Below are 25,606 nucleotides of genomic sequence, written 5' to 3'. Positions count from 1 at the left end.
CCACCAGCTCATGCACTGCACTATCCACAGCAGCGATTCCCTTGATTGTTTCTATAGCCCTGTAGTTTCCACGTGCTTATTCTTAGATTTCTCCATGTCGACCAGATCAACATCAATGTTCTTGATCTCTATGGCAACATGGTCCCCGAATTTGGCTGCAATTTCTTCGAGAGTCAAACCGGCAGTCTACGAAAACTCAGTAAGCCTGACAACACATGGGATGAACCTCAACAAGCTTACCTCGGGGCAGTACCAGAGAAGAAATGTGTTAGACACAAGACAAACCGAGATCATCACAAAGTAATATCTCCACCCAATCGTTGCAAACGCCTCCGCCGCTGGGCTGTTATATGCAATCGTCGTCAGGAAGAAAGACATGAAGCCGATTGTGGCGCCCTCACTCCGGAGATGTGTTGGCCAAATCTCAACGATGTAGGTGTAGCCAGGGCATTCAATCAAGAGTCCGAAGAGGAAGACGAAAACAAAATACATCGCAGTAGCTGCTCGGAGACCGGCTCCATTGGCCGTTCCAATGTAGTATTTCTGGAGAACGGCTTCAACGACGAGGCACGCGGAGCACAAGTAGCCACCCAGAGCTGTGATGATGTTAGATGAGCCCGTATTCGGATATCAAATCACACTGACCAAGTTGCTTCACTCGACCGATGCGCTCAATGAGCAGACCACTAAGCCATGTTCCGACGGCGCATACTGTGACCCAGACCACTGAAAGTCCGAGTTGAAGTTCGTTGCTGAAGCCGAGTCCTGCGAAGAGTTGGGGTGCAAAGTTTGCAATCACGACAATACCGGTCGACTGCCCCATCAACCAGACCATCGCCCCACAGATCGCCCGTTTCCGGGTGGAAGCATTGGACAAAATGTGCCAATAGCCAGATGGCAGGGACTATCGATGTTAGCACAGTCTCAACTATCTTGAGCCAGGAAATCTGTTTACCTTCTCCTCTTCAATCTGTGCCTTGATCTGAATATACTCCAGACGTGCAAGTCGCGCCTCGGGATCGCTCTTCGACCTATGCAGCTTTCGGAGAACTGCCCAAGCCTCGTCGGCTCTCCCATTGTCCTGAAAATGATGTTAGCGCCAAGCTCATGTTTTTGTGAGCTTCAACGGTGCTTACCATGAGCCATCTAGGGCTTTCAGGAATAAAGTACATGGTTACCACCAAGAGCACCGCGAAAGCAGTCAGAATCACATATTGCAGGCGCCATTGATAGGCGTGGTCAACAAAGTGGAACCCAAACGCAAAGAGAGATGACACAATGTACGCCCCAGTGATGGCAATGCCCTGGAAGCTGACCAGGACACCTCGCGTGTGGGCTGGTGAAATTTCGCTCATGTAGACAGGGGTATTGGCGATGATCATACCAGCTCCGATGCCGTTCAAGAAACGTGCCACGAGGAACATTGCGAGGTGAACACTGCCGGCTTGGAGGGCTGCGGCTATCATGATAATCACAGCCGCCGTCATGTTACATGGTCGTCTACCAAGACGAGAAGAAAGCGGGCTTTGGAGGATGCAGCCAATGAAGCCTCCGCCGAAAAACCTGGCCAATCCGTCAGTTAGGAACCTTTCAAAAGCCAGCGGAGTAGATGCTCACGCTCCTAGCATCCCTCCTACACGAGATGTAGGATCGACGGTCAAGAAGTATGCGCCAAAGGAGGTTTGCGCCAGAGTTCCAGCGATAGCATTGTTGGAATAGCCAAAATTGAAACTGGCGGTTGCTGCTGCGAGGATCGTGAGAATATTGACCCAAGTTGTATGTGCCTTGACTGGGCCATGGGTGCCCGCAACCTCAGCGTCGGGAGCCATTGGTTGGCTTTACTGGTGAGTCACAGATGGAGCTTGACAGAAGAAGATGGATACAAGGAATAAAGACTTGAGAAGGATGCTTATTGTCCTGAAGAACGATTTCCGAGGGTATGGTACGCTACTAATAACGGGGAGACGCCCTTAGATTCCAATAACGTGGAGATGTGCATAGATTGCTGGGTTCGGAAATGTCCCCAAGAACTTTCAAATTTCACGCTGGACACCCCCAGGATCCTAGGAGGTATCGACCTACTTACGGGGCTCGCTTCTGTCAAGTTGGGGAAGTTGACGATTCAACTATTCAGGTAAAGGTAAAAACTCCGAATGGTCCTTTGACAGGGGTGTTTTTAGAATAGTCCTCTCCAATGGCCAGCCACATGTAGACTCGGCTTCGTTTCTTTGCCCCTTGATTTGGCATCTAGGCCAGCTAACGGAAGCCAAGTTCTGGAGGATGCCCTGTGACCCAGTGGGAGCATTTCCAATAATCTTGCGCCACAAGAGAATGTGTTGGTGACCATTCCGAGTACGTGCCCGGGTCAACTATAGGGCTAATTATGATTGGCAGTAACTCTAGATAGGCCGTAAAAGTCTACCCCAGATTTGACTTGAGATTTCTCTATGCGGACATAATCCGATTGGATGGTTTGGGTTGGGCTAGGGACCCTTGCGAAGTTCGGTATGAAGAAAATCTCACCGCAAATCCCCAGGAAATCCCGCATGATACTCCGTCCCCAAACTTTGTAGATAGGCTTGGATCACGACCCTGTACATGAACCTACTTGCTATAGGTGGAAACATGATGTCTCTGTCATTGTTGCAGGATGCTTGAACTTCAGATTCATACTCGCTGCTGATTGCTGGCCTAGCACAAAGCCAGGGGGAAAATAATGGTTCAACATACCAGCTGTGATTGTGATAAGAATCGTGCGCACACCCCTCGTGCTAAGAGCTTGTAAGAAATCTGCGCTTCTTTGCGGAAGGCATCGTGTCTGTAGCTCGAAGACCCCAACAATCGTTAAAGCTGGAAATCATGGGCACCTTCACTATCATTCTTGCCCTTACGGCGGTGTTTGCCTACCCGGTGTATAGGTTGCTACGTATTGGCCGTCGACATCCTCGTATGCCTCCGGGGCCACCGACCATTCCGATCCTTGGTAACGCTCACCAGATTCCGATCACAGGGCTGGGCAGAAAGTAAGATTACCACAACCATGATGTCAAAGTCTTCAACAAACTGACATCTCCAGGTTCAAGGAATGGGCTGACGCCTATGGGCCCATCTTTTCTTTGACCATTGGGCCTACTAACGTGGTTGTTTTGTGTGATCGACGATCTATCAACAATCTTTTAGAGAAAAAGGGTAGTATCTATTCGGACAGGCCATTTAACTACGTTTCAAATTTTGTGACTCACGGCGATCATTTGACCCTGGAACCCCAAGGAGCTTCATGGAGGGAGAAGCGGATGGTTGTGACGCGAAATTTGAACCCGAAGACGCTGGATGAGAAACACTTTAAGATACAAGAAGCAGAGTAATTTCATACCCTTTTTCAGATCTGGTGCCGAGTTAACAACTTCCAGGGCTGTTATTTTCATGAACAACATTCTCAAGGACCCTTCTAAGATATTCGACTATGCACGGTTATATACTGTCTCTGTGGCAGGGTCTCTGATCTGGGGACATAGAGCCGCTGACCTGAACTCTTTCTGGTATACGCGATTCTATGACCTAATGGATCTGGTAACATCTACTGAGCCGTTATCTTTCATCTATCTACCTCTAACCCGAGATTTAGTGGCTCAAAGTTCAAGAACCAGGCGCCAACCCTCCGATTGATGAGTTCCCGTTTCTGAAATATCTTCCGGGGAGCTGGAAGGGGAGGTCCAAGAAGTGTCGTGAGATGATGGACACCATGTGGGATGAGGCTCGAGCGATCGTCGACGAGCGGAGAGCGCGGGGCGACAAGAGAGATTGCTTCATTGACGCCAAAATCGACGACTATAATGCAAAGGGCTGGCCTTTGTCGACTCACGCTTTCAATAACCTATTCGGAGAGCTCCTTGAGGCCGGTGCGGATACGACTGCGAATCATATACTGACTCTTATCCTGGCAATAGCTAAATATCCCCATATACAAGAAAAGGCAAGATCCGAAATTGACGCTGTTTGCGGCACCGAGCGGGCTCCATTGTTTTCAGATTTCGAACAACTTCCTTATGTGAATTGTATCGTTAAGGAAGGCATGAGATGGCGACCAACGTAAGGGATATACTTGGAAAATGCCATGGGTTGGGCTCACTCTGATGAATCTAGGGCACCTGCTGGCTTACCTCATATGGTCACTCAAGGTCAGTCCACTTCTACCTCTAGGAGCACCGGGTTAATAAATTCTAGACGACGAGTACGAGGGATTGTTTATTCCTAAGGGTTCTATGGTGTTTATCGGAATATGGGCCATGCACCACAGCGAGTCGGAATACCCAGAGCACGATAGATTCAACCCTGACCGCTACTTGAGCCATCCGAAGTTGGCTAACGAGTATGCAGTCAGCCCGGATTATAGCAATAGAGATAAGTACTATCACTAGTAACTATATATGATAAAACTAACACAAAGTTGCACATCACTACGGCTATGGTGCAGGTCGAAGAATGTGCCCAGGTCTCCATTTAGCAGAACGGAACATGTGGCGGATTGTCTCTAAGTTATTATGGGCATTCGATATTTCTGAACCACAAGATCCTGTCACCGGAAAAGTTATTCACCTCGATGAAAATGCATACACGTCAGCTATCCTGATGTGCCCGTTGCCATATAAGATCGATGTGGTCCCGAGAAGCCCGGAACATCTTGCTTGTATCCAGCGAGAACTATCGAGTGCAATGGAATTTATGTCGCAGTGGAACTAGATTCCAATATCGTCACAACCTCAAACAAGGCAGTGGACCGGCAAGTCTGCGAGTATATCAAATTCAAAGTCTACGGCCTTCAAGGAAAGACATTATTCTCATGAGAGTCCGTGAAAGGCAGTCTGTTAAGGATAGCAAGTGACAAAATGATTTAATTCCCGTTCAGAATGCCCAAATTGTAAAGGGTATAGAGAACTCAAGTCCGATGTCTTCTGAATCCGGAGTCGCGGGAATAAAACTAGCTGACTTACTTTCTAGGATAGTACTGACCTCGGGTTAATTTTGCTAGAGCAGCTAGAGAGACGAGTTAATATCTCGAAATTTAATCCGTCATTTAATCCAGAGGCATACCCACTAGATCCCATCCCCGTGACTTGGCTGCTAAGCCCCCAATACCATATAGATCGGCTGGTGGTGCATGAAACTCAACATCTCGAGAGTAGATCCGGCAATGGGAGCCAAAATAACGACATTATCTCACTTCTGTTCTTATCCTGATGCTGCAGCCTTCAAAATGAATTAAGTTTTGGGCCATCGACAAGGGTATCGAGTAATTCTTACGATTGGTGTGCTCTGCTAACCTTGATATCGACTCTCACCCGCAGATTCTCTAATATTGAGTTACTCACTATTTCGAACAACGAAGTCGGCCTCTATCCTCGTCTCGTAAGCAAAACGAGCCACTCGCACATCAGGTACTCATCTTATCACTCAATCCAGGCTAGATTCGTTGCTGACTACCCCAGAGTCATCAAGGTGGAGACAATCATGTCAGTCAAAGGAAGAGTTGCCATCGTGACCGGTGCCGGTGGAGGTCTTGGGCGACTTTATGCTTTGGAACTAGCAAAGAGAGGCGCCAAGGTCGTCGTTAATGACTACGGTGGTACTTTAGAGGGACAGCGTGGCACGAGTGCTCGTGCACAGGGTGTGGTTGACGAAATCATGGCCCTCGGTGGCATTGCACTGGCGGATTCCCGCGACATTTCTGCTCCGGCTGATGCAAAGGCGATAGTTGCTGACACTGTCAAGGAATTCGGGACTGTCGACATCCTTGTGAACAATGCTGGTATTAGCGGCAAAATGGCACCCCATGATAATGTGGATGCAGAAGCTTTCATGAGGGTGTTTGAGATTGCGGCGCTGGGAACAACCTTGATGACAAGTGCCTGCTACTCTTTGATGGCGAAACAGAAGTACGGCCGTATTATCAATACATCATCAAACGCAATCTACGGATTTGGTGCCGGAGGTGACTGTGCCTATAGTGCTTCCAAAGGTGCTGTGGTTGCAATCACACGAGAATTAGGTCGTTGGGCACCGAACGATGGCATCAAAATCAACTGTGTCATGCCGTCAGCCGCCTCGAGAATGGGGGATCTTTCCGAGGGCACGAAGAAAGTCACTCGGACTTATTTCCAACCAGAGGTAAGCAGTGGACATGGGGAGGTCCTGTTCCACGCAGACAGAGAGCAGATATTGACCAAGCTTGTTATAGGGCGTGGTTCCTTTTGTAATTAGTCTCTGCTCTGAAGAATGCCCTTCCTCAGGCGAGGTGTTTACCGCGAGTGCAAACAGGGCAGCGAGGGAGACATTTGCAACATTCCCCGGTACAAAGTCAGAAACGACCGAGGGTTTTCTCAAGGACTGGGATAAAGTTATGGGACGGGGTGAAGAGCCCTACCTGGCTGAAAATACGCTTGATCACGTGAAATATACTATACGACAAGCTTATGGTGTGGAGATGGAGGATATTGCGGAATTCAGCATTGTCACTCGATGAGCCAATAATTTAGTTCCTGTGCTTGACTGCCCGACCTTTTCCTGAACTCGAAGATCAAATTCATTTCCTGTGACGAAGATCGAAAAGTGCAAGGCCTCCTCCCCCTTAGTGTGGGGCCGGGGGGTTTGTCCGTCGTCTCCAGCCAGTGGCCCTGGTTTCCAATAATTCGTCCTAGGGCCTCAATAGTCCTCGCTTGCAAGTCCGGGGTATTTATGAATGTTGGTCACTGGCTTCCTATGTAAGCCGTATGTATCACCAGGTCTTTGCCTTGAGTTCACGCCACGATATTAACGCACGAACATGGCTGCATCATCTGACGCTCTTCGCCTGTTGAGACTGTCGAAGGTCACGACATCCTTGACGCGGCGCAATTTCAGTATCCAGCACGCATGCCGAGGTATGTCCAGAACACGTCCCACAATTTTCCACGCTCCACTAATCACCCCGGCCCAGCTCTTCATACCGACATCACCTACGACGTCGTGGTTGTTGGCTCGGGTTGTTCTGGCCTGACATCCGCTGTTGTTGCGGCCAAGCACAGCCTAAAGGTACTCGTCGTTGAAAAAACACAGTATTTTGGCGGCACCACCGCTTACTCGGGTGGAGGGGCATGGATCCCAGTGAACAAACACCAACCTTCAATAGGTGTACAGGATTCAATAGACCAGGCCGATATCTATCTCCATGCAGTCTTGGGTGATCTCTATGACACAAAAAAGGTCCCGGCCTTCCTGGAAACGGGGCCTGAAATGGTGAAATGGATGGAGGACAATTCTACCGTGCGATTTAAACCTGTTCCTCTACCAGACTACCACGTCGCGAAGAAAGGCGCCTCAAGGGGGCGCACGATTTTGACCGAAAAGTTCGACGGCCGCAGACTTGGGCCTTTGATCCAGAACGTTCGCTATCCAATACAAGGCTACTCTGCATTTGGTTCGATGCAAGCAGATCCCGCCGAATTGTCGCTTCTGACCAATCCATTTGGCAGTATCACCAACTTAACTCTCGCGACGAAGAAGGTCCTTCGCTACGCCCTGGACCTGATACGGTATGGTAAAGGAACGGATATGGCAAACGGCAATGCTCTTGTGGGCAGACTACTATTTTCTGCCCAGCAACAAGGCGTAGAGTTGTGGAATAGCTCTGCAGCCACGAAACCGATCTTGGACCATGGTCGTGTTGTAGGTCTTCATGTCGTTCGCGGCGGCAAGGAGACCATGGTTTACGCTCGCAGAGGAGTGGTGCTTGCGAGTGGTGGGTTTGGCAGGTCGGAAGAGGCAAACCAGTTTGTGCCTCACGAATGGTGCGCAAGCCCTCGAGGCAATACTGGTGATGGCAAACGGATTGGAGTGGAATGTGGTGGTGCTTTACCGCCCAAAAATCCTTCGAACGCCATATTCGCGCCCATATCTCTTCTGAGTACTTCCAAAGGCCCCGTTCGTCGCTTTCCGCACTTCGCAATTGACCGGTCTAAACCAGGTTCCATCATTGTTGGGCCCGATGGTCGAAGGTTTGCGAACGAGTCGGAGCCCTACCAGGAATTTGTGGGTACTATGCACAAGAAGGGCATCAAGAAGGCATACTACATCGGCGACCGTACGCATCTCCGTAAATACGGTATGGGCATGGCATTGCCCTGGCCATATCCGATCTGGAGATTGCTGCGACAGGGGTATCTCATTTCTGCGCCCACCATTGCCGCACTGGCCGAGAAGATTGGAGTTCCAGTCACAAATTTGGAACAGACAGTTTCAGATCACAACTCGTTTGCGAAAACAGGCGTCGACACGCAATATCATCGAGGTGAAAATGAGTATGACAGCTTCTACGGCGATCCCCAGGTTCAACCCAACCAAAATCTGCAGCCGTGCGCCACTGGTCCATTCTATGCACTTCCAATCTATCCTGGCAACGTCAGCACTGTGTATGGGCTCATCACTAATAAAGATGCACAAGTGCTTGACCAGAAGGGTGTGGTGGTAGCAGGGCTCTATGCGGTTGGCTGTGACCAGAACAATGTATTCAAAGGAGCGTATCCAGGAGGCGGTTCGAGCATTGGGCCTGGAATGACATTCGGGTATCGGGCGGGAAGGAAACTGGCCGAACTTAGCTCTTGATGCTTTAGCAGTACATCATTAGAAGTGAGGCTTTCGTCTCTAAGTATGTAGAATATTGAGTTCGTTGCGCGGTCTGTATTGCTATGGACCAGAATTTTTGTAACTAAGAGATGTCCGATGGTGGATCAGAGAACAATGCTCTTCGCGTCCCTTTATCGGGCATTCTCTGGCACAAGGCCACTTCCTTCAATTGACAACTCACACATATCTTTTCCTGCGAACCCTGGCTGGGGTAGATTGCGTTTCGCATGAATTTTGGGCCAGTGAACGTCCACGTAAGCGAATCCACCTCCTGCGTCCCTGATTTCGGGATGACCCCCGTCGACGGCTTCGCACCACTACGGGCCCAGCTGTCAGAGCACTCTACCGGACGGCATATTTCTAGTTGAGACACTCCGACAGGTGCTACGGCAAAAGCCTGTGTTCTGGATTCGGAGTTATTCTTCTCCTGGTGAACCAACATTGCATGAGCTTGTGATAAGAAGGCCCTTGGCGCGACATGGGCTAAATAACTGCGGGAAGCCCATCGTTGATCTCCACCGAGCTGAGGGTTGAGGGCGAAGGCCAAGATTTTCAAACATGGCAAGCCTGCCTTCCTGTCGTCTCGGGGGGTGTTCTCGCACGAGGAATACGATCTCATCACTTCTTTTCAAACGCTGCGAGCTCCAACGCCCAAAATCTCTCTTTCGTTCTTTTAATTCCTCCCATGGAAGTGTCGAAGGAGGTTTGATCGGCCGCAGTGCAACCACTAGGAGCAACCGATTTCGGCCGAGGGTATGCACAACCCTTGGTGTCAGCAGACTGGGGAACGGCACCATGCGTCGCATGTACTCTTCAGCGCAGACATCTGAAAATCCATCGCTTGAGACTGAGTTCCTGATTGTTGGAGCCGGTCCAGCAGGAGCATCACTGGCGTGTTTTCTGACAAGCTATGGTAGAATACTCCCTTTCAACTACGGCCAATCCAACATCTGACCGATCTAGGTCTCAAGGGCGTCATGATAAGCAGTGCTCCTGGCACGGCCAACACTCCACGCGCGCACATCACAAACATGGCAGCCTTGGGTACGCACTGCGTATCAAATTTATGGCGACAGTGTAACAGCTAACATACAATAAGAATGCCTGAGAGACATTGGGTTGGACAAAGATCTCGAAGATTTATCGTCCAAAGGCCATTGCATGATTCATACCCGATGGTGCCACAGTATGGCTGGGGAAGAGTACGGCCGGATTTATTCGTGGGGCAATGCACCGGACAGAAAGGTCAGTCGAGATGCAAGGTGTCCAGAAGTCTGGCAGCTTTTTAACACTAGGAGTTTAGGGCGACTATGAAATGGCTAGCCCATGTGCACCGGCCGATTTACCACAGACTCTACTCGAGCCCGTCCTTGTTCGCCATGCCACCGTGAATGGATTTAAAACAAGATTCGACACGACACTGCTGAACTTCGAAACGGATCCCGAAACCGGCTTGATCACGGCCAATCTACGTGATAAGCTCACCAACTCAGAATACAAAATCCGAACCAAGTATCTCTTGGGGGCCGATGGCGCCCGGAGTCAAGTCGTGAAACAACTCGGCCTCCCGCTCGCAGTCAAGCCAGGTCAAGGAATGGCCATCAACGTGCTGGTCAAGGCTGATCTGTCCCATCTGGTCGAACACCGACGGGGCAATCTGCACTGGGTTATGCAGCCTGACAAAGAGCATCCCAAATTCGCCCAGATGGGCATTGTTCGCATGGTCAAGCCGTGGCATGAATGGATGTTCATCTTGCTACCGACTCGAGACTGCGACCCAGAAATTTCTCCCTCGAGGGAGGAATATCTCCAAACAGTTCGACATTTTATTGGTGACGACACGCCCGCCGAGATCATTGATATCTCCAAGTGGTTCATCAATGAGATTGTTGCAGAGGAATACTCTCAAGGAAACGTGTAAGTCTGAAATCTTGCTTTGGAAACTCTCAACCGTGTTGCACAACAGTCGTTGACGTCAATCACAGCTTCTGTCTCGGTGACGCCGTGCACCGTCACCCGCCGTTCAATGGTCTAGGATCCAACACGTGCATTCAAGATGCCTTCAACTTGGCCTGGAAGTTGGCCTACGTCCATCGCGGACTGGCCGATCCTTCACTGCTCTCGACCTACAGCACTGAGCGCCAACCTGTCGGTCATCAAATCATCACCCGAGCAAATGACGGATTCCGAGACCATTTTGCGATTTGGGACGCGCTTGGTGCCCTTCCTCCGGATTTGGAAACCCGTAAAGCAATACATAGCGAGCTGAGTGCTCCTACAGCTGCCGGCACTGAACGACGACGTGCACTCCAGACAGCCATCACGGAAACATCCCACGAGTTTCACGGACTTGGTGTCGAAATGAACCAGAGGTACTGCAGTTCTGGTATTTACGACGCTGACGAGCCTGAACCGTACAAGCACACCGGGCGTGCCGCACAAGATCCGATTCTCTATCACGAAAGACGCACGTATCCCGGAACTCGCCTTCCACACGTCTGGCTCAACAAGGCCATTCCCACTGAACCGAAGTCGACTATCGATCTGGCAGGGCACGGCGCATTTACCATTTTCACGGGCATAGGAGGTGGACACTGGCACGCGGCGGCGGAACGGGTCTCTGCTAGCTTCGGCATACCCATCTCCGTGCATTCGATCGGGTTCCGACAGCAATGGGAGGACGTTTACTATGATTGGGAGCAAGTACGTGGCGTGGAAGAATCTGGAGCAGTCTTGGTTCGGCCAGACCGATTCATCGGCTGGAGAGCACCAGAAGTCTTGGAAAGTCAAGAAGCGTGCGAGGCAAAGCTCACAGACGTGCTAGGTTCAATTCTTGGTCGCAGCGGTAGATGATTCTTGCAGCCGGCGATAAGCCGTTGCCAATAACGGCATAGAGGTAGATCATATGTTGTTGGGTGTATACAAGCAGAAAATATTCGACCAGACAGCCTGATACCGTCCAGGATCAATTACTGTTGCCAATTCTTTTTTCGTCATCTGTGTCGTGCTGGTTGACACTTGGGTGGATTTTCATGTTCATGCATAGAGGGCCACTCAGACTGTAGCGTGCGAGCAGTGATGCAACCCCATCAGCTGGTGTACCCATGAACCAGGCCTGCCATAACATCGGACGAATACCAAGCCAGATTGTCCATGAACAGCTCATTGGGCCAGGTGATGTCGCCTTGTCCTGGAAAGACAGCTTGGCTGATCACGGGATCAAACACTGACCCTGTCGTTGACAGCCACTCTACATCATCTACCAGTAGAGTAGAATAGCTTTCGTTTGAGTCCCCGATCGGTGGCTGAGATGTATTGCCTTGATTATCCCTCAACCCCACACAGTCGTGGAAAGGTCGATCCTGATACGCCGGACGCATTGTCGACTCCGTCGTCATGGAAGATTGCGCCTCACCGTTGCTCCGCTGATCATCGATGTCAATGTTCCAGGCCCTGGTCTCCGATAGTTCGAATTCCTTTTGCCGAGTCTCGAGCCTCGCTTCGAGAGAGTCCAGGTTCTGCAGCAAGGCGGTCGGTGTTTCCCAGGTCCTACTGAATTGGAGATATGATCGGCGCAGAAGGTCATACTGGCGTTGTGAAAGATCAGAGGCATTGTCCCGCAGAGCCATCCTTTTGAAAACCAATATCGCAGCTGCTATCCATATGGTGCTCGCATAGTACGGGTTGACATAACGTGCATGATCCTCAGGACAATGTGCCACCAGCCGTAGCACCATATCACTTGCTGCTAGATAATTCCTGAAGCCATTGCGAATCATGGGTTCTTCGTTTGACGCTGTGTCGGGTCTGAAAGCCTCGTGGCCGTCTGCAGAAAACGACATCAGGATCAATCCTTCGACGACGTCGGCGAAGACAGAATTCTGATAAATCATGTAACATGCGGAAGCGCTCATCATATGAACGCTATATTTGGCTGAACTTGTCCGACGCACCAAGAAGGGATCTTCTCCATCAACCACATCAAAGGACAAAGATTCGCCATGGTAAGAAAGAGACGCGGGAAGATTCTTCACAGTTTGTTGGTATGCCCTAACAAGTTCGGAGAGTCTAACGGACGACTCTTGGGTTTTCTGCCGGTAACGGTTGCTGTAATACTGGGCGAGTTTTGAGGCATCGTTTTGATGGTCGGCATTTGCAACAATACCCTTCATGCTTTCTTGACACAAGATTCGTCCGTCGTGCATCAACGAGGCAAAGAGGTTGGCCCATGCAACAGAGCTCTCGTTGCCGGCCTGTTTGAGGCGTTTCCACCGTTCTTCGGGGGTTCCATGGAGCAGGCAGGAGGCTTGGTACGTATTTGTGAACCAGTATTCATCAGAGACTGGAAGGAACGTCTCGTTCATACTCCAGTTGATGGCAGTGGGTGTGCGCTGTATCGTTGAGCAAAAGATGTCCATTTCCCACAATGCCCACCAACAACGGCGTCGCTCTTCGTCGACGGTCCAAGCCATAAGCTCACTGTCGCAGGTCGGTACTCTAACATATTCCTTGGAATCGATCAGGTCAAGTCGTAGCTCATACGCGATCCGAACGCCGGTACCCACTAGCCTCCAAGCTGGTCCATAGACTCCATTCACTAGCTTGTAGAAGCCCGCCAAAGTGATGGCTTGTAGTAGGCAAAGGGGCGGAGCGTTGCTCGAGCAAGCCTCCAAAGAGGAATTTATGTATTGGAGGGAGATGGTATGGAGTTCTTCATGAGATGGTCTGGCGGAGCCGTTACCTGGGAGAAATGAGTCATCGGCGGAGAATCTTGACGAGAGGGAAAACATGGCGCCAAATAGGGCAATAAGATGCTGGTGATCCTGTATAGAACGCACTTTGTCTGGAAAGGAAGGCTGGTGGAAGAGGGACAGAGAATTTAATCCTGCTACCAGCTCGAAGAAGAGATCAAACCTACAATCAGCGCGATTGCGTCAGGTCAGCCATTGGAACAAAATATGTTGAGCTGAGATCATTTTGGCAGTAGGGTCAGCTTACATGGACTGAGCTTGGAGAATTGACATGCGGAGGGCCTCACAAGCTTTGGTCAAATTTTCCTGGGCACCTGCAAGGACGAGCAAGAAGCCCGGTTGAGGGGGTTCCTTCTGCACCATTCTAGAACCAGGAGATGGTTCGTGTGATGGATGCAAGATTCGGGAAAGGCTGATCGCTCTGGCCAAATTCAGGGCTCCCACATTGGAGCCTAGCTTGTTGGGTGAAGATGGTTCTGAAGGCAGATTTTCTGGCGACGCGAGGATCCCATCACCTTGACTTGCGATGGTCGTGGGATCACGACCAGATCTATCCAGGAGGGCAAGGCTAGGGGATGTAATTGAACGAGGCTCGTCGGGAGGTTTTCCTTGAGTCGGAGACCTCAGTCTAGCATGGCGATGGGTCGAACCTATCAAAAGTCGTGAGATGATTGGTTTCCAGCGATGGCGTTCAACCCACCAAGTTTCGGCCCTGGTTTCAAGCGGGCCGTAGGGTAAGTACAGCAAGTGGCAGCCCGTCGGCAGAAGGAGCAAGATGGTATCTGCCGGTCGCTGCAAGAACAGTCAGCCACCAGTGACCACGTCCACGGGCAGTTCGATGTATGGCAACATGATGCTCACCATCTGGACTTCTTCCTGCAAGATGGGTCAGTCGTTTGTCATTAGCAGACGATTGATCGGAAGACGGAGGCAGCAAACCGGGTCATCTTTGATGAGACTTGTGTTCGGTGCATTTTTCTCGCGCTCCCAGCCTAGCATGGTCGCGCAGGGACTGGAATTGGATGGACTTCAAGTTGACTTACCTTTTGCATGAACCACATGCCAGCTTCGACCTTGCAGTGAGGGCGCTTCCTGTATCAATGGCGGCCATGGGGAAGTTGGCGATGCAGAGTGTAGTGTCGAGTATCAACGGTAAGCAGCGGACGAGGTGTTGTAGAACAAAAAGTGCAGTGGAGTGCCAGTGGTCCAGTCTCCGAGTCACTGGGGAGTACTTGGCGCCAACCCCTCACCCCTCGAACCCCAGTTCCCCAGCATACGAGGTACAAGGTATGAGGTACCTAATCCATAACCCTTAGCCTCTATTCCGTGCTCCTTGGGTAGGTTTTTAGGTACTCACCCTGCGCCCGAGGGGCATCGGTCCCCCCGGATTTACCCCCGGTGCTCCAAAGCGCCACCAAGAGCTTACGAACTAGTCAACAACCCCGGACTATTTTTGAATGGCTCGGGCTAATTCTCTGAAGGCTCGAAGGCGGAGGTGTGGAATCCATCCGAGCTCCTCCTCCATGGCATTTACGGATCCTCCACACTCCAGAGAACATACAGCTAGCCTGTGGCAAAATGATATCATCTGCATGCAGCAGTGTGATTGCGGTTCATGTCTAGGTACCCACGGTGCGTAGCCACGACGCCGAGCAAGGCATCACCAATGCGCGGTCACCGCACCTGAATCCTCACAGCTTGCACTTCAAGTTATCGCCGCACAAAATCAAGAAGGTCAAACAGTTGTCCTTGCTGGCCGAATTTATAGCTCGACAACGAATCCGACTGCGACCTTGTGAGCAAAGTTTTGGCACCAGAGCCTCCACTGCAGAAATGAGTACGCCTCTATTTTTCGTAATCGCGCGGGTTGTAAGTAGAGATGGTGCTTTAGAAAAGGTACGCTCCTTCGGCGAAGACTAGGACCCTGTTTGAGTCCCTGCACGTTACAAACGGACATGATGGGCTGAAGATTCTGATTTTCTGATCACCAGTGGCGAGAGGTCCTACATGGACTTTGCAAGGTATCCAAGACAGAGCCATATTCGAATTCCTACTACTGGGGATATGATGTTGATGGTGCGCCGGATACTTTATGGGGTCTGGAAGGTTATTATCATCCTGTAGGGTTTTTCATGAACCATATTTCGACCAATACTTTCAAGGAGGAAATGCGTAAGGTCGATGAAGAGAAATTGCTACGAAATTCTCAGGGACTCGCTAGTCCGGATTACGATCTTCACCATTATGATTTTTTCAGTGGATTTCTTACACGAAAGAGTGACAAGGACCGAGATGCGGAAAATAGCTTCGTAGTCGTCGTGCATTTCTCAGCCTCTCAAGGCAGACGCAAGCAGTTGTTGGGAATTCTGTCGGATTGCGCCGACCAGGTTCAGACGACACAAACAGGTCCCCCTTCTGCAGTCCAGAGTTTTGCAGTGCTGAAGGAAATCAACGACCTAGATCTCGTCAGTGTTTACATCAGGTGCGCCAACCATACCACATTGCAGATTCAACGTCGCGAGTGAAACACTGACAGTTGATACAGAGCACGGTCACAGGAGGCATGGGAAGAGTTCGAAGCTCACAAACTTTACAAGGAGGCCCTAGAATATGTCAGCACAATCACCGTAAACACAGCGACACACAGATCCCAGGCATTCATCGGTCACATTGACCAGGAGTCGTGTTTGAGCAATCCATAGGCAGGATAATGGTGTAGCAAGCATGCGTCAACGCAAATCTTCATTCCTCCAAGTATGATGTGTGTGCTGAGCTGTGGATATATGGGCCTGTAGCCACATCCTTTGCTTAGCATCAACTTGTTTCTTGGATACGGATGATAAATTTAAATGTCCAGCAGTCTCCCACCCCATTTCTATTTCGAGTAGTAGACTCCGCTGTATGAAGTGATGTCTATCGGGTGCAAACTGCGCATCAATAAAAATAGTATATTTGCTCCATTATATCCCTGTGCACCTTATCGCGATCATCATGTTGAGCCAGCTCAGAACCGGAAGTCAAAAGTTTTGGACTGACTGTCACCACATATATTATTGGATTTCGATATGTGCCGGGACAAGCTAGGGTTGGGTTAAAGATACGTAGCAGTTAATATATTAATATATCTGGAAGACTGCTGGTAGGGCCAGACTATTACACACTCACCGATTTGATCCGTGTAGATATCACCCGCTCAACCACAGTGACGGAATGACGAGCGATTCCATAATATCGGGACTACATTCCCAACTCATTTACTTGATTCACAAAGCAGGAGAAGTGCCCAGCGTCGCGGGAGACGCAAGCCAGGTGCAGAATGATCTTCATCTTATAATCTAAGGTCGGAGTCTTCAAATGCAAGATAATGAGGCATTTATCCAGCACTATAGAAGCCACAGGCAGAGTAGCCTCCATCCACAGTCCACCGTGCTTGATTGTGTTTGTAAGTTTTAGCCATAGTGTGGAATGGCTGCAGTTCGACTCACCTCCTGTCACAAATGATGCATCATCACTCAGCAGAAACACCAATACCTTCGCCACTTCATCAGCTGTACCCATACGACCCATCAAAGTGCCTGCGCTTATTATCTTAGCGTCGAAGAGCCCTTTCGCTTCGCCATCCCGGAAGATCTTGGTATCAATCGGACCTCTGGTCAGACTATTCAGCAATACTCCGCGGATCTTCAATCATTTGGAAAAACCAACTTACGGCAGAAGCGCATTAACTCTGATGCCGTGTCTGCCATATTCATGAGCGGCTGACTCTGTCAATCCGATGACACCGAATTTACTAGAGGCGTAGCCTGCGTTCTTTGCTAGTCCACGAAGACCCGATGTACTGGACACATTCACGATGGAGCCTCCAGGTCGTGAGATCTGCTTCAGCTGAGCTCGCATGCAATTCATTACCCCTGTAAGATTGACGGAGATCATTCTGTCCCAGTCTTGTTGGACCTAGCGGATGCAGCATCAGATCGATGAAGGAGTAATCAAGTAGATGAAGGTGTTTTCAGCTCTTACGATATCCTCCGTCTCTTGGCCACTGCCACCAGCGAGCCCAGCAACATTTGCGGCACCGTCAAGCTTGCCGTGGTCCTGCATGACCTCGTTGATCCATGAATTGACCTCTTCAATCTTGGCCACGTCAACTTTTTTCACCGTGACTTTCACTACGGCCTGAATGCCTAACGTTGGTAAGCTTCAGACACTCCAGCTAAGCACCAAGACTGACTCCCATGCAGACATTGCACTTTTGTCTCTTCCAGCGCGAGCTCGTCAATGTCACTGATTGCAATCCCCCGGGCGCCAAGCTCTGCGAGTCTCACTGCTGTGGCTCTTCCAATTCCTGATCCAGCACCAGTCACGGCAAATACCTTGCCTCGCATCGTCTTGGGGCTCTCGTCGTTGTGAAAGGAGCCAGAAAATCAATGATCAATGTTATTTTGGTAAAGATGGGAGATTCAGAGCCTTCGGCTTGCGTCTGCTCGAAAAGAGTGATCAAATGAACTAAGATATATCATAGGTAGTGGGTAGTTGATTGTCTTATTCGAGAAATGCCTCCATGGTCATGTTTCGAGAGCTTCCGAACTAGAGAAGACTCAAGAGATGTTCCGAGCCAAACCCCGGAGGGACAATCGATAGCGTGAAGTGAATCGCTTGAATGCTGTGCAGACCACTCATTTTTTAGTGAGAGACCACCCGTGTATGTCCGGAACAATTTCAAACTCTGCACGGTCCCAATTGCGGGATTGAACCGGCTAACTCCTGCTTGTGCTACCTTTTTAGCATTATGAATAGAGTCCGCGAACTTCTCGCTTCCATTCGTATTTGCTACACTTTGAGCTTCGATCAAGCCCCGAATATTTGACTGCTGCTCGTGCCCATTTGCGAAGTCCTGCTTTCCTCTAGCTGACCTCAGACATTTTGAAGGCATACGAAACATACAGCGCTGACTGGTCCACAATCAGTTGACATAGTCTTTCGCGATGGCCGAGAAAACTTTAGATGGAAAAGTGGCCTTGGTTACGGGTTCTAGCAGTGGTATGGGCCGAGATATATCCATTGCGCTGGCAAAGCAAGGTGCCAGCATTATCTGCTGCGATCTTAAATCGGAAGCCAATCCTGCCGGATTCGAAAATGATTTGGACACAACTACTGTCGACCTGATCAACAAGCGAGGAGGCCAAGCAGTGTTTTTCAAGGTTGATATCTCACAAGTAGCGGAGATTGAGCACGCGTTTGGAGAAGGTATCGTGGTGTGTTGACGTTCAAGGCCATATTGAACATATGATGGAAAATTCTGATTGAAGTGCAGAAATTTGGTCGCCTAGATATTGCTGTTAACTGTGCAGGATACTGGGCACCTTTTCGAAAATTCGCCGCCGAGGACGATGATCTATGGCAGAAGATGTCCGCCGTCAATGTGCTCGGTACGGCAAAGTGTAACCGTTTAGCAATCCAGCAATTCTTAAGACAGGAGGTCGACACGGCTTGGGGCAGCCGTGGCAGGATTATAAATATCTCGTCGTGCGCAGCCAACATTGCCTTCCCGCATGAGGTGGCCTATTCAGCGACCAAGGCGGCCATCAATCATATGACCCGTGCAGGCGCGTTGGATCACGCTCAGGATTGGATAAACATCAACTGTGTAGCGCCCGGCGTCGTGGCAACGGGTATGGCTCGCAAAAACTTCGAGGATGATCAAATCATCAAACACATGCAAAAGGCGACACCCTGGCCTCGGCTAGGGACAGTCGGAGACATCACAGGTATCGTGGTCTTCTTGTGTGGTAGGCAGTCCGCGTGGCTTACCGGCCAGATCTATGCGGTAGATGGTGGCATGACACTTGGTGTAACCCCTTGAGGAACCTGTGGATTGGCCTGCGATCGCTGCTCCGTACTGACTGAGGAAACCAGAGTTGGTTGCTTTACGGAATTCAAAGCAGACAATTGATGCTTGACAACATTATGTAGTCAAACAGTTAACGCTTCAATTCTGTGTTCTGTAGACCTTTCTGCATCAACAAATTTGAGTCAGACCATCATCCGATTTATCTTGTGGCCACCTACATGAACCAAGTGACCATATCTCGAGCATGACTAGCAGAGTCTCGGTTGCCACGGCTATTGGAAATTTTTCCAAGATTTCCTAGGATACTTCCACCCTGTTTGCTTCAGACTCTTGCCACAGGTCTGATGAACAGGAAATGGTATACGGAAGCAGCCGTTCGGTCCCAGCAGGTGGTTGATGCCTGTGAGACCACGATGAGCAAACAATGTTATGAGGCGCTGCACGCTTTGAGATCTACTTCTGCAGCCTATTTCATATACAGCAGTATAAGGGAATTGGCTACAGGCTTTCCAACTGCTCTTGAACGAGCAGAATCACTTTCAAGGATGGAAGAGAGAATTTATGTCTGCTCCCTGCGAGGTATGGCAGAGGTTTCGAATACACTGGGGCGGAAACAAGAAGCTAATGACAGTATTATTGTGGCCAAATGGAGAGTAGGTCGAGAGGCGAAGACTAATGTCCGTCAGGGCGTACAGCATGGCTCGAGTGCAGTAAATGATGCGAAGAGCAAGACTATCGCCTAATAGTTCATCTTGTCAGCTTCTGATGTCTCCAATAGGCTTTTTCATTCTCATTTGTCATTCATTGACATTTCTTATTCCTGCCCTCACCAAACTGACCTTCAATTTAATCAATCATACTGATCTGTCGTCTACAAAGTCTACTTTTCAGCGGGCTCCGAGTTTTCGCCCTCAAAGAACATAACGGAAGTCTTTATTTTCGAACTCGGTCTTGTCTTGCATTCCAGCTTCATTACTGGCCTCCTTGTTGGCAGTTCCGTATGTCTTATCACGTCGTTTATTGACGAAAAACATGTATGCTATAATTACCAAAGTGAGCATTAGCCTCTCAATCATGTGTGAGAAGATACTTGTGCCAGATACTTACCTAGAAGCGCCAAATGGCACGCAGTTTTGATAGTATATCCTGCTAAGAGGCCCGCAGTGGCCGTAGGATAGGTAGGTGCTTCGCTTTGCTTGACGACGAACGGTCCTGCAAAATTGCCCCAACAGTATGCCGTGAACACCATCGCGCTTGCAAGACTGCGGTGAGTATAACCAGCCATGTTACTACTGACAGTTATAAGGGAGATGGTAAAACCGACAGACTGTGAATTGACCAGCCAGAAGCATACCAGTCGACCCCAGGTGTTGGACCGTGGAAGATAAGCCATTAGCGCTGCGGCAAGGGTACACAACAAGTTTGCTGCGGTTGCGGTCAGCAGTCGTGAGTTTGGAACAGTCAGCGTAATGGTGCCACCGATAATGAGGGCAATTATCTGTACGGCGTCGCCTACAGACTTCAATTGGGTTGTCTTGGTGGTTGAGAAGCCCATGTCACGGATGATGACTGTTGAGAAGGAGTTGATGACTCCATTAGGGATCGCGGCAGCGAAAACCGAGGTGAAGATCAACAGGGCCTTGGGGTCATAAAATGCTAGTATGGCCTGCTTTTTGTTGAATGCTTTGTTCTTGATGCCAGTTTCGTTGGCGGCAACACGTTTCACAGCGATAAGACGCCCACGCTCACTGAGAAACCTAGCGTTCGACGGCGTATCCGCGAGGCAGAAGTACAGTACGAAAGCCCATAGCATGGTCGCCCCACCAAGTATGTAGAAAACAAGTTGCCATCGTTGTGGTGAAAAATCTGCAGGAAGTTTGGAGACTCCAGTAGAGATATAGGACCCAATAATACCACCGAAGCCAAGCGAGGAGTACCAGACACATTGACGGAGGGGTATTTCGCTTCGTTTGTACCAGAACCCAGTCATCAGAGTTAGCCCAGGTGTCACGGCCGCTTCGAAGAGACCCATAAAGAATCGGACCGCCAATGCTGAGGAGTATGAATGGCACTGAGTAAGAATGATGACCATAAGTCCCCAGAGAAGACAGCTAATTCCAAGTACTTTCTGAGCAGGATAACGACCGATCAACCAGCCGCAGGGATACTGTCCGAAGAAATACCCGGCGTACACCATAGCTGAGAGATAGTTGAATTGAGTGCCCTTCAAATTTAGAGCTTTTTGGTATCCGAAGAGATTGGCATAGTTGAGGGCGGTCTTGTCCATGAATTGGAGGCACTGCGTGACGAGAAATATGGGTAAAATGATGAGATCGATCTTCCATCGGACATTGCGTTCCTGGAAGTAGTGTTAATTTGCTGCACTAGGGCAAAAAAGTACGTGGATAAGATACCTCTCGATGGGATACTTCTAGGTCAAGACCTTCCCGATATTCCCTATAGCCAACAGCTTGGCCCTGTTCTCAAAGTTAGTTCATGGCCGAATGAACGAGGTCTTGACGCAAACTGACCTCCAAGGCAGGATCGTCGAGCCCAGAAACTTCTGAATGCTTGTGTAATCCTTTCTCGATATTGCTAGCCGTCTGACGCAGGGCAGATTGTTGGACTGTATCATTGGTATGCTGCTCCATTCCGTGTGAAGTCATGTCAGGTCCTTGCTGCTACCAGATACCGTCTATTTTTGTCACTTTAACAGAGTAAGGGGCAGATGTGTTGTGAAAAAGGTCGGTACGGCGATATATATGGAACGACGAGGAGCCCATGGGGAAATAACGGATTGAGGTAGCATATATGGGGAAATGCAAGTATCCGAGGTTGCGCATGGGGCCAACTCGACTCGGAACGGTTCCTGAACACATAAATGAGGGCGAAGTCAACTAGGTGAGAGAGTCAGGCGTCACAAAAGAGGTATTGCCAGTAGATTGATTGAATGAAAAACTGGTGACGGCACCATGCCCCTGCCCAAAGCTAGTACGGCGAAATCAACTTCACCGGTTATATTCCTATATCGCCGCCACTTTCGCCGTCCCCGCACGAGGAGATACTCGAACTCAAGATTGGGGTAGCGTGCAATTAGCCGATGATATCATCCAGGATGATTGTCCTCAATTTTAGCGTGTTGACGACCTGGTTGGTTTTGCATCCATAGAGGCCTTTCGCCCTGACATCAGTTTCATCCTATCGCTACCGAAATCGCTCCTTTCACACAATTATGCCTGGCCAAGATGACTACCTTGCAAAGCCATCTGGCGAGTGCTGTCTCAAGGGTTCTATTCATGAAGGGGAGGGCAGGGGTCGCTTCGAGACAGTCTCTGGCATGAACACCTATATCACATCCCCCAAAGAGGGAACGGCAAATGGCAATATTGTCTTATACTTTCCAGATGTTTGGGGCTTCTTCCCCAATGGCTTCCTCATCATGGATGGATTCGCGGATGCAGGTTACCAGGTTCTGGGGCCTGACTATTTTCGGGGGGTTTGTTATCTGAAGCCTCTACGTGTAGTCGAAAGAAACTGATGGCCTTAGGATCCAGTATGGAAACATCGTAAAGACAGAAATGATAACTCGGATCCCAATTTCGACTACGAGGCATGGAAGGTCAAACATATTACCTTTGCAGATGAAGCGGTGCCGAAATGGGTTACAGAGGTCAAATCAAAATTTGGTAACTCTGATACAAAATATGCCTGTGTAGGGTGAGGAAAGGTGATCTCCTACTGCTTCAGCTGATACTGACCAGCTGGGCTCAACAAGATACTGTTTCGGGGCACCATATGTGTGCAATGAGCTTGCAAATGGTATTTCGTCTTGCGGAGCATTTGCACATCCAGCTTTCCTGAAAGACCATCATTTTCAGAATCTGAAGAGTAATCCTTCTCTTTCTAAACTCCTCGCAATTACAGCACTGACAAGACACCTTAGGGCCTCTGTTTCTTTCATGTTCAGAAATTGATCACACTTTCGACACTGAATCTCGCCGAAAAGCAATAAACATTCTTCGGAATGACAAGAAAGCTTATCAAGTTCAGCTATTCTCAAGGGTAGAGCATGGTTTTGCACTCCGTGGCAATATGAACAATGCATATGAGAGTATGATCCTTCGACCTTGGTGCCCCTTTGCTTGAACTGGTATAATCAATTATCTCGTAAAGATTTGACTAACGCTTCAATTAGGATATGTAAAGGAGGAGAGTTTAAGAGGAATCATACAATGGTTCAATTTCTGGCTTGCGCAGTAGCCAAAGGGTTATCAGGAAAGCAGTGTAGTTTAGAAATTTTTTATTACGCAAACAAAGGTCATCACAACTCGCTCTGTGCCCACAAAACTCTAGACAAGTTTTTTTCAGGCAGCACTGGCATTTTTTGCTTATTCATGCTCTCTTCAGATGAGGCGACTGATGCATTAGGTCTCTGTTATAGTGAGAGTTGGACAAAGGAAAAGCCGTAGTGCAAATTCGCCTCACAAGGCTGTTCCCTTTTCTATGGAGCACCAAACTACCCTCCTTTAACAACTTGTGTTATAATCAGACACATGGGAATTAGTTCAGGATATTCCTAATTTGATCTGACCAATCAGAAAATCAAAACCACTACTTGTGCTACGCCCACTGGTTTGGAGTAATTGAAGAACCCGCGACTAGCCACCACGGCGGCATTCTGCATCTCGGTGTTTCATGACTGTATCGCCGGTGAGGGGTTGCGTAAGGGAACGGAGATTCGGCATCAGAGTCCAATATCACCGTTTCGTGTGGCAAACGAGATCGCTGATCCCATGTCCGGTGAGCAGCCAACGAACTTCGCACTATGCGACATAAGCATCATTACAACTTACGTCTCTCATAAGATGATGAGAATTAGCTCTGAAAGCAAGACTACCGCATTAAAGTCAGGCCCTCAAGCATACTCAAAATGGGTTCTTATCAACCACCATTAGCATTCAGCTTCTCCGGAGAAGTTGCCGTTGTTACTGGGGCCGGATCTAGATTGGATGGTGAGTTCGGGTATGTAAAACATGGTCTCCAACAGATCCACTGACTCTTGTAAACAGGTGAGATTGGCAATGGAAGAGCAACAGCCATTCTACTGGCCAGACAAGGTGCCAAAGTGGCACTCCTCGACTTCAATGAGGATTGGGCAAAAGAGACACAGAGAATGATTACTGAGGAAGGAGGCGTATCAGCAGTCATTCGAACAGATGTCACCGATGAGGAATCGTGCAAGAACGCCGTAACAAAAACTGTCGAATTGTTCGGAACTATCCACATATTGGTCAACATTGTTGGTGTTGGTGGTGCGTTAGGAGACGCGACTAACTTGGACATCGCAGCATGGGAACGCGACCTCCGCATCAATGTGACGAGCATGGTGCTCATGAGTCGACACGTCATTCCAGAGATGCGGAAGAATGGTCGTGGGGTCATAGTGAACATGTCCTCGGTATCTGGGCTACTGGGCGGCAATCCAAGCCTTTTATACCCAACGAGCAAGGGAGCAATTATCCAGATGACACGCGCAATGGCCGCGCAGCACGGTCCGGAAAACATAAGGGTGAACTGTGTGTGCCCAGGAATGGTGTTCACGCCTATGGTAAGGGGGCGAGGCATGACCGATGATATGCGGCAAGCACGAATCAATCAGAATTTGATGAAGATTGAAGGTACAGGATGGGACGTGGGATATGGTAAGTCACATAAACGTGAGATGTGTAATGATGAGTCAACTGATTGATGGACAGCAATTTTGTTCCTGTGCTCAAAGGAAGCCCGCTGGATCACAGGTCTGATCATGCCGGTTGATGGGGGTACGACTGCTGGTAAAGCAGATCGACCAGCCTTGAAAGCCGACTCGCTTGCCGAAGCCAACACAGGCATTCCGAATAAGGCCGCTATAGCAGCAGATTCTGCTATTGGCATTGAAAACATCAAAGTGAAATGTATCGCAGTGACAAATGGGTCATAGGTTGATCGGTCATTCGAACGGCAGTCGAATCATTGTCAACAATCATGATGATGTGGTGTTACTCCGTGATGCTTTGAAACCATCCATTTAGAATGGAATATTTCTATGCACACAAGCAGTGCTATTACTAGAAAAACAAATCCTGGGGACAGGGACATAGATTATTGAGGATTATTGCATACAAGGATCGATATAGGTTGATTCCTTCGTGTCAAAACATAGTTTGTGGTAGACACGCGTTGGTGTAAGCCGCAACGGCCATTTGTTCCGCTGTGAGATGCTTCAGGATGGAAAGTCGGGAGTGGGATCACTTTAAGCATGTCAATCCTTTTGCGATGGCTAAGGCCTAGGATTATGCGTGAAAAA

General features: G+C 49.3%; 12 protein-coding genes across 12 annotated transcripts; 8 read left to right on the top strand and 4 right to left on the bottom strand.

The window, feature by feature from the left end:
* Positions 1–51: 51 nt before the first annotated feature.
* On the bottom strand, positions 52–1,829 carry LTR84_006801 (uncharacterized protein; the record flags this gene model as incomplete). The annotated part of the gene is made up of 6 exons (XM_064850359.1): positions 52–186; positions 241–596; positions 646–904; positions 956–1,081; positions 1,137–1,563; positions 1,618–1,829. The coding sequence occupies 6 exons, from the start codon at positions 1,827–1,829 to the stop codon at positions 52–54; spliced, it is 1,515 nt and encodes a 504-aa protein (XP_064702841.1).
* Positions 1,830–2,859: 1,030 nt separating this feature from the next.
* On the top strand, positions 2,860–4,418 carry LTR84_006800 (uncharacterized protein; the record flags this gene model as incomplete). The annotated part of the gene is made up of 6 exons (XM_064850358.1): positions 2,860–3,023; positions 3,077–3,361; positions 3,411–3,570; positions 3,626–4,089; positions 4,144–4,178; positions 4,225–4,418. The coding sequence occupies 6 exons, from the start codon at positions 2,860–2,862 to the stop codon at positions 4,416–4,418; spliced, it is 1,302 nt and encodes a 433-aa protein (XP_064702840.1).
* A 1,090-nt stretch (positions 4,419–5,508) lies between these two features.
* Positions 5,509–6,520, top strand: LTR84_006799 (uncharacterized protein; the record flags this gene model as incomplete). The annotated part of the gene is made up of 2 exons (XM_064850357.1): positions 5,509–6,165; positions 6,236–6,520. The coding sequence occupies 2 exons, from the start codon at positions 5,509–5,511 to the stop codon at positions 6,518–6,520; spliced, it is 942 nt and encodes a 313-aa protein (XP_064702839.1).
* A 300-nt stretch (positions 6,521–6,820) lies between these two features.
* On the top strand, positions 6,821–8,637 carry LTR84_006798 (uncharacterized protein; the record flags this gene model as incomplete). The annotated part of the gene is made up of 2 exons (XM_064850356.1): positions 6,821–6,917; positions 6,974–8,637. The coding sequence occupies 2 exons, from the start codon at positions 6,821–6,823 to the stop codon at positions 8,635–8,637; spliced, it is 1,761 nt and encodes a 586-aa protein (XP_064702838.1).
* A 1,209-nt stretch (positions 8,638–9,846) lies between these two features.
* LTR84_006797 (uncharacterized protein) lies at positions 9,847–11,511 on the top strand (the record flags this gene model as incomplete). Its single annotated transcript, XM_064850355.1, has 3 exons — positions 9,847–9,903; positions 9,962–10,575; positions 10,644–11,511. 3 exons carry the CDS (start codon positions 9,847–9,849, stop codon positions 11,509–11,511), a joined length of 1,539 nt encoding a protein of 512 aa, XP_064702837.1.
* A 236-nt stretch (positions 11,512–11,747) lies between these two features.
* LTR84_006796 (uncharacterized protein) lies at positions 11,748–14,408 on the bottom strand (the record flags this gene model as incomplete). The annotated part of the gene is made up of 4 exons (XM_064850354.1): positions 11,748–13,572; positions 13,657–14,201; positions 14,271–14,285; positions 14,349–14,408. 4 exons carry the CDS (start codon positions 14,406–14,408, stop codon positions 11,748–11,750), a joined length of 2,445 nt encoding a protein of 814 aa, XP_064702836.1.
* An 834-nt stretch (positions 14,409–15,242) lies between these two features.
* On the top strand, positions 15,243–16,111 carry LTR84_006795 (uncharacterized protein; the record flags this gene model as incomplete). The annotated part of the gene is made up of 3 exons (XM_064850353.1): positions 15,243–15,305; positions 15,401–15,891; positions 15,955–16,111. 3 exons carry the CDS (start codon positions 15,243–15,245, stop codon positions 16,109–16,111), a joined length of 711 nt encoding a protein of 236 aa, XP_064702835.1.
* A 671-nt stretch (positions 16,112–16,782) lies between these two features.
* LTR84_006794 (uncharacterized protein) lies at positions 16,783–17,794 on the bottom strand (the record flags this gene model as incomplete). Its single annotated transcript, XM_064850352.1, has 5 exons — positions 16,783–16,838; positions 16,895–17,067; positions 17,119–17,363; positions 17,430–17,593; positions 17,641–17,794. 5 exons carry the CDS (start codon positions 17,792–17,794, stop codon positions 16,783–16,785), a joined length of 792 nt encoding a protein of 263 aa, XP_064702834.1.
* Positions 17,795–18,394: 600 nt separating this feature from the next.
* On the top strand, positions 18,395–19,272 carry LTR84_006793 (uncharacterized protein; the record flags this gene model as incomplete). The annotated part of the gene is made up of 2 exons (XM_064850351.1): positions 18,395–18,664; positions 18,724–19,272. The coding sequence occupies 2 exons, from the start codon at positions 18,395–18,397 to the stop codon at positions 19,270–19,272; spliced, it is 819 nt and encodes a 272-aa protein (XP_064702833.1).
* Positions 19,273–20,171: 899 nt separating this feature from the next.
* LTR84_006792 (uncharacterized protein) lies at positions 20,172–21,911 on the bottom strand (the record flags this gene model as incomplete). Its single annotated transcript, XM_064850350.1, has 4 exons — positions 20,172–20,299; positions 20,368–21,619; positions 21,675–21,737; positions 21,792–21,911. 4 exons carry the CDS (start codon positions 21,909–21,911, stop codon positions 20,172–20,174), a joined length of 1,563 nt encoding a protein of 520 aa, XP_064702832.1.
* Positions 21,912–22,492: 581 nt separating this feature from the next.
* LTR84_006791 (uncharacterized protein) lies at positions 22,493–22,981 on the top strand (the record flags this gene model as incomplete). Its single annotated transcript, XM_064850349.1, has 2 exons — positions 22,493–22,756; positions 22,808–22,981. 2 exons carry the CDS (start codon positions 22,493–22,495, stop codon positions 22,979–22,981), a joined length of 438 nt encoding a protein of 145 aa, XP_064702831.1.
* Positions 22,982–24,190: 1,209 nt separating this feature from the next.
* On the top strand, positions 24,191–25,240 carry LTR84_006790 (uncharacterized protein; the record flags this gene model as incomplete). Its single annotated transcript, XM_064850348.1, has 3 exons — positions 24,191–24,272; positions 24,330–24,962; positions 25,017–25,240. 3 exons carry the CDS (start codon positions 24,191–24,193, stop codon positions 25,238–25,240), a joined length of 939 nt encoding a protein of 312 aa, XP_064702830.1.
* Between the last annotated feature and the right edge of the window lie 366 nt (positions 25,241–25,606).

This window comes from Exophiala bonariae (assembly GCF_035927105.1).
Source record: "Exophiala bonariae strain CCFEE 5792 chromosome Unknown scaffold_26, whole genome shotgun sequence".
NCBI lineage: Eukaryota > Fungi > Ascomycota > Eurotiomycetes > Chaetothyriales > Herpotrichiellaceae > Exophiala > Exophiala bonariae.
Note: the sequence above shows the minus strand (reverse complement) of the source record. Positions and strands in the feature narration are given on the sequence as shown.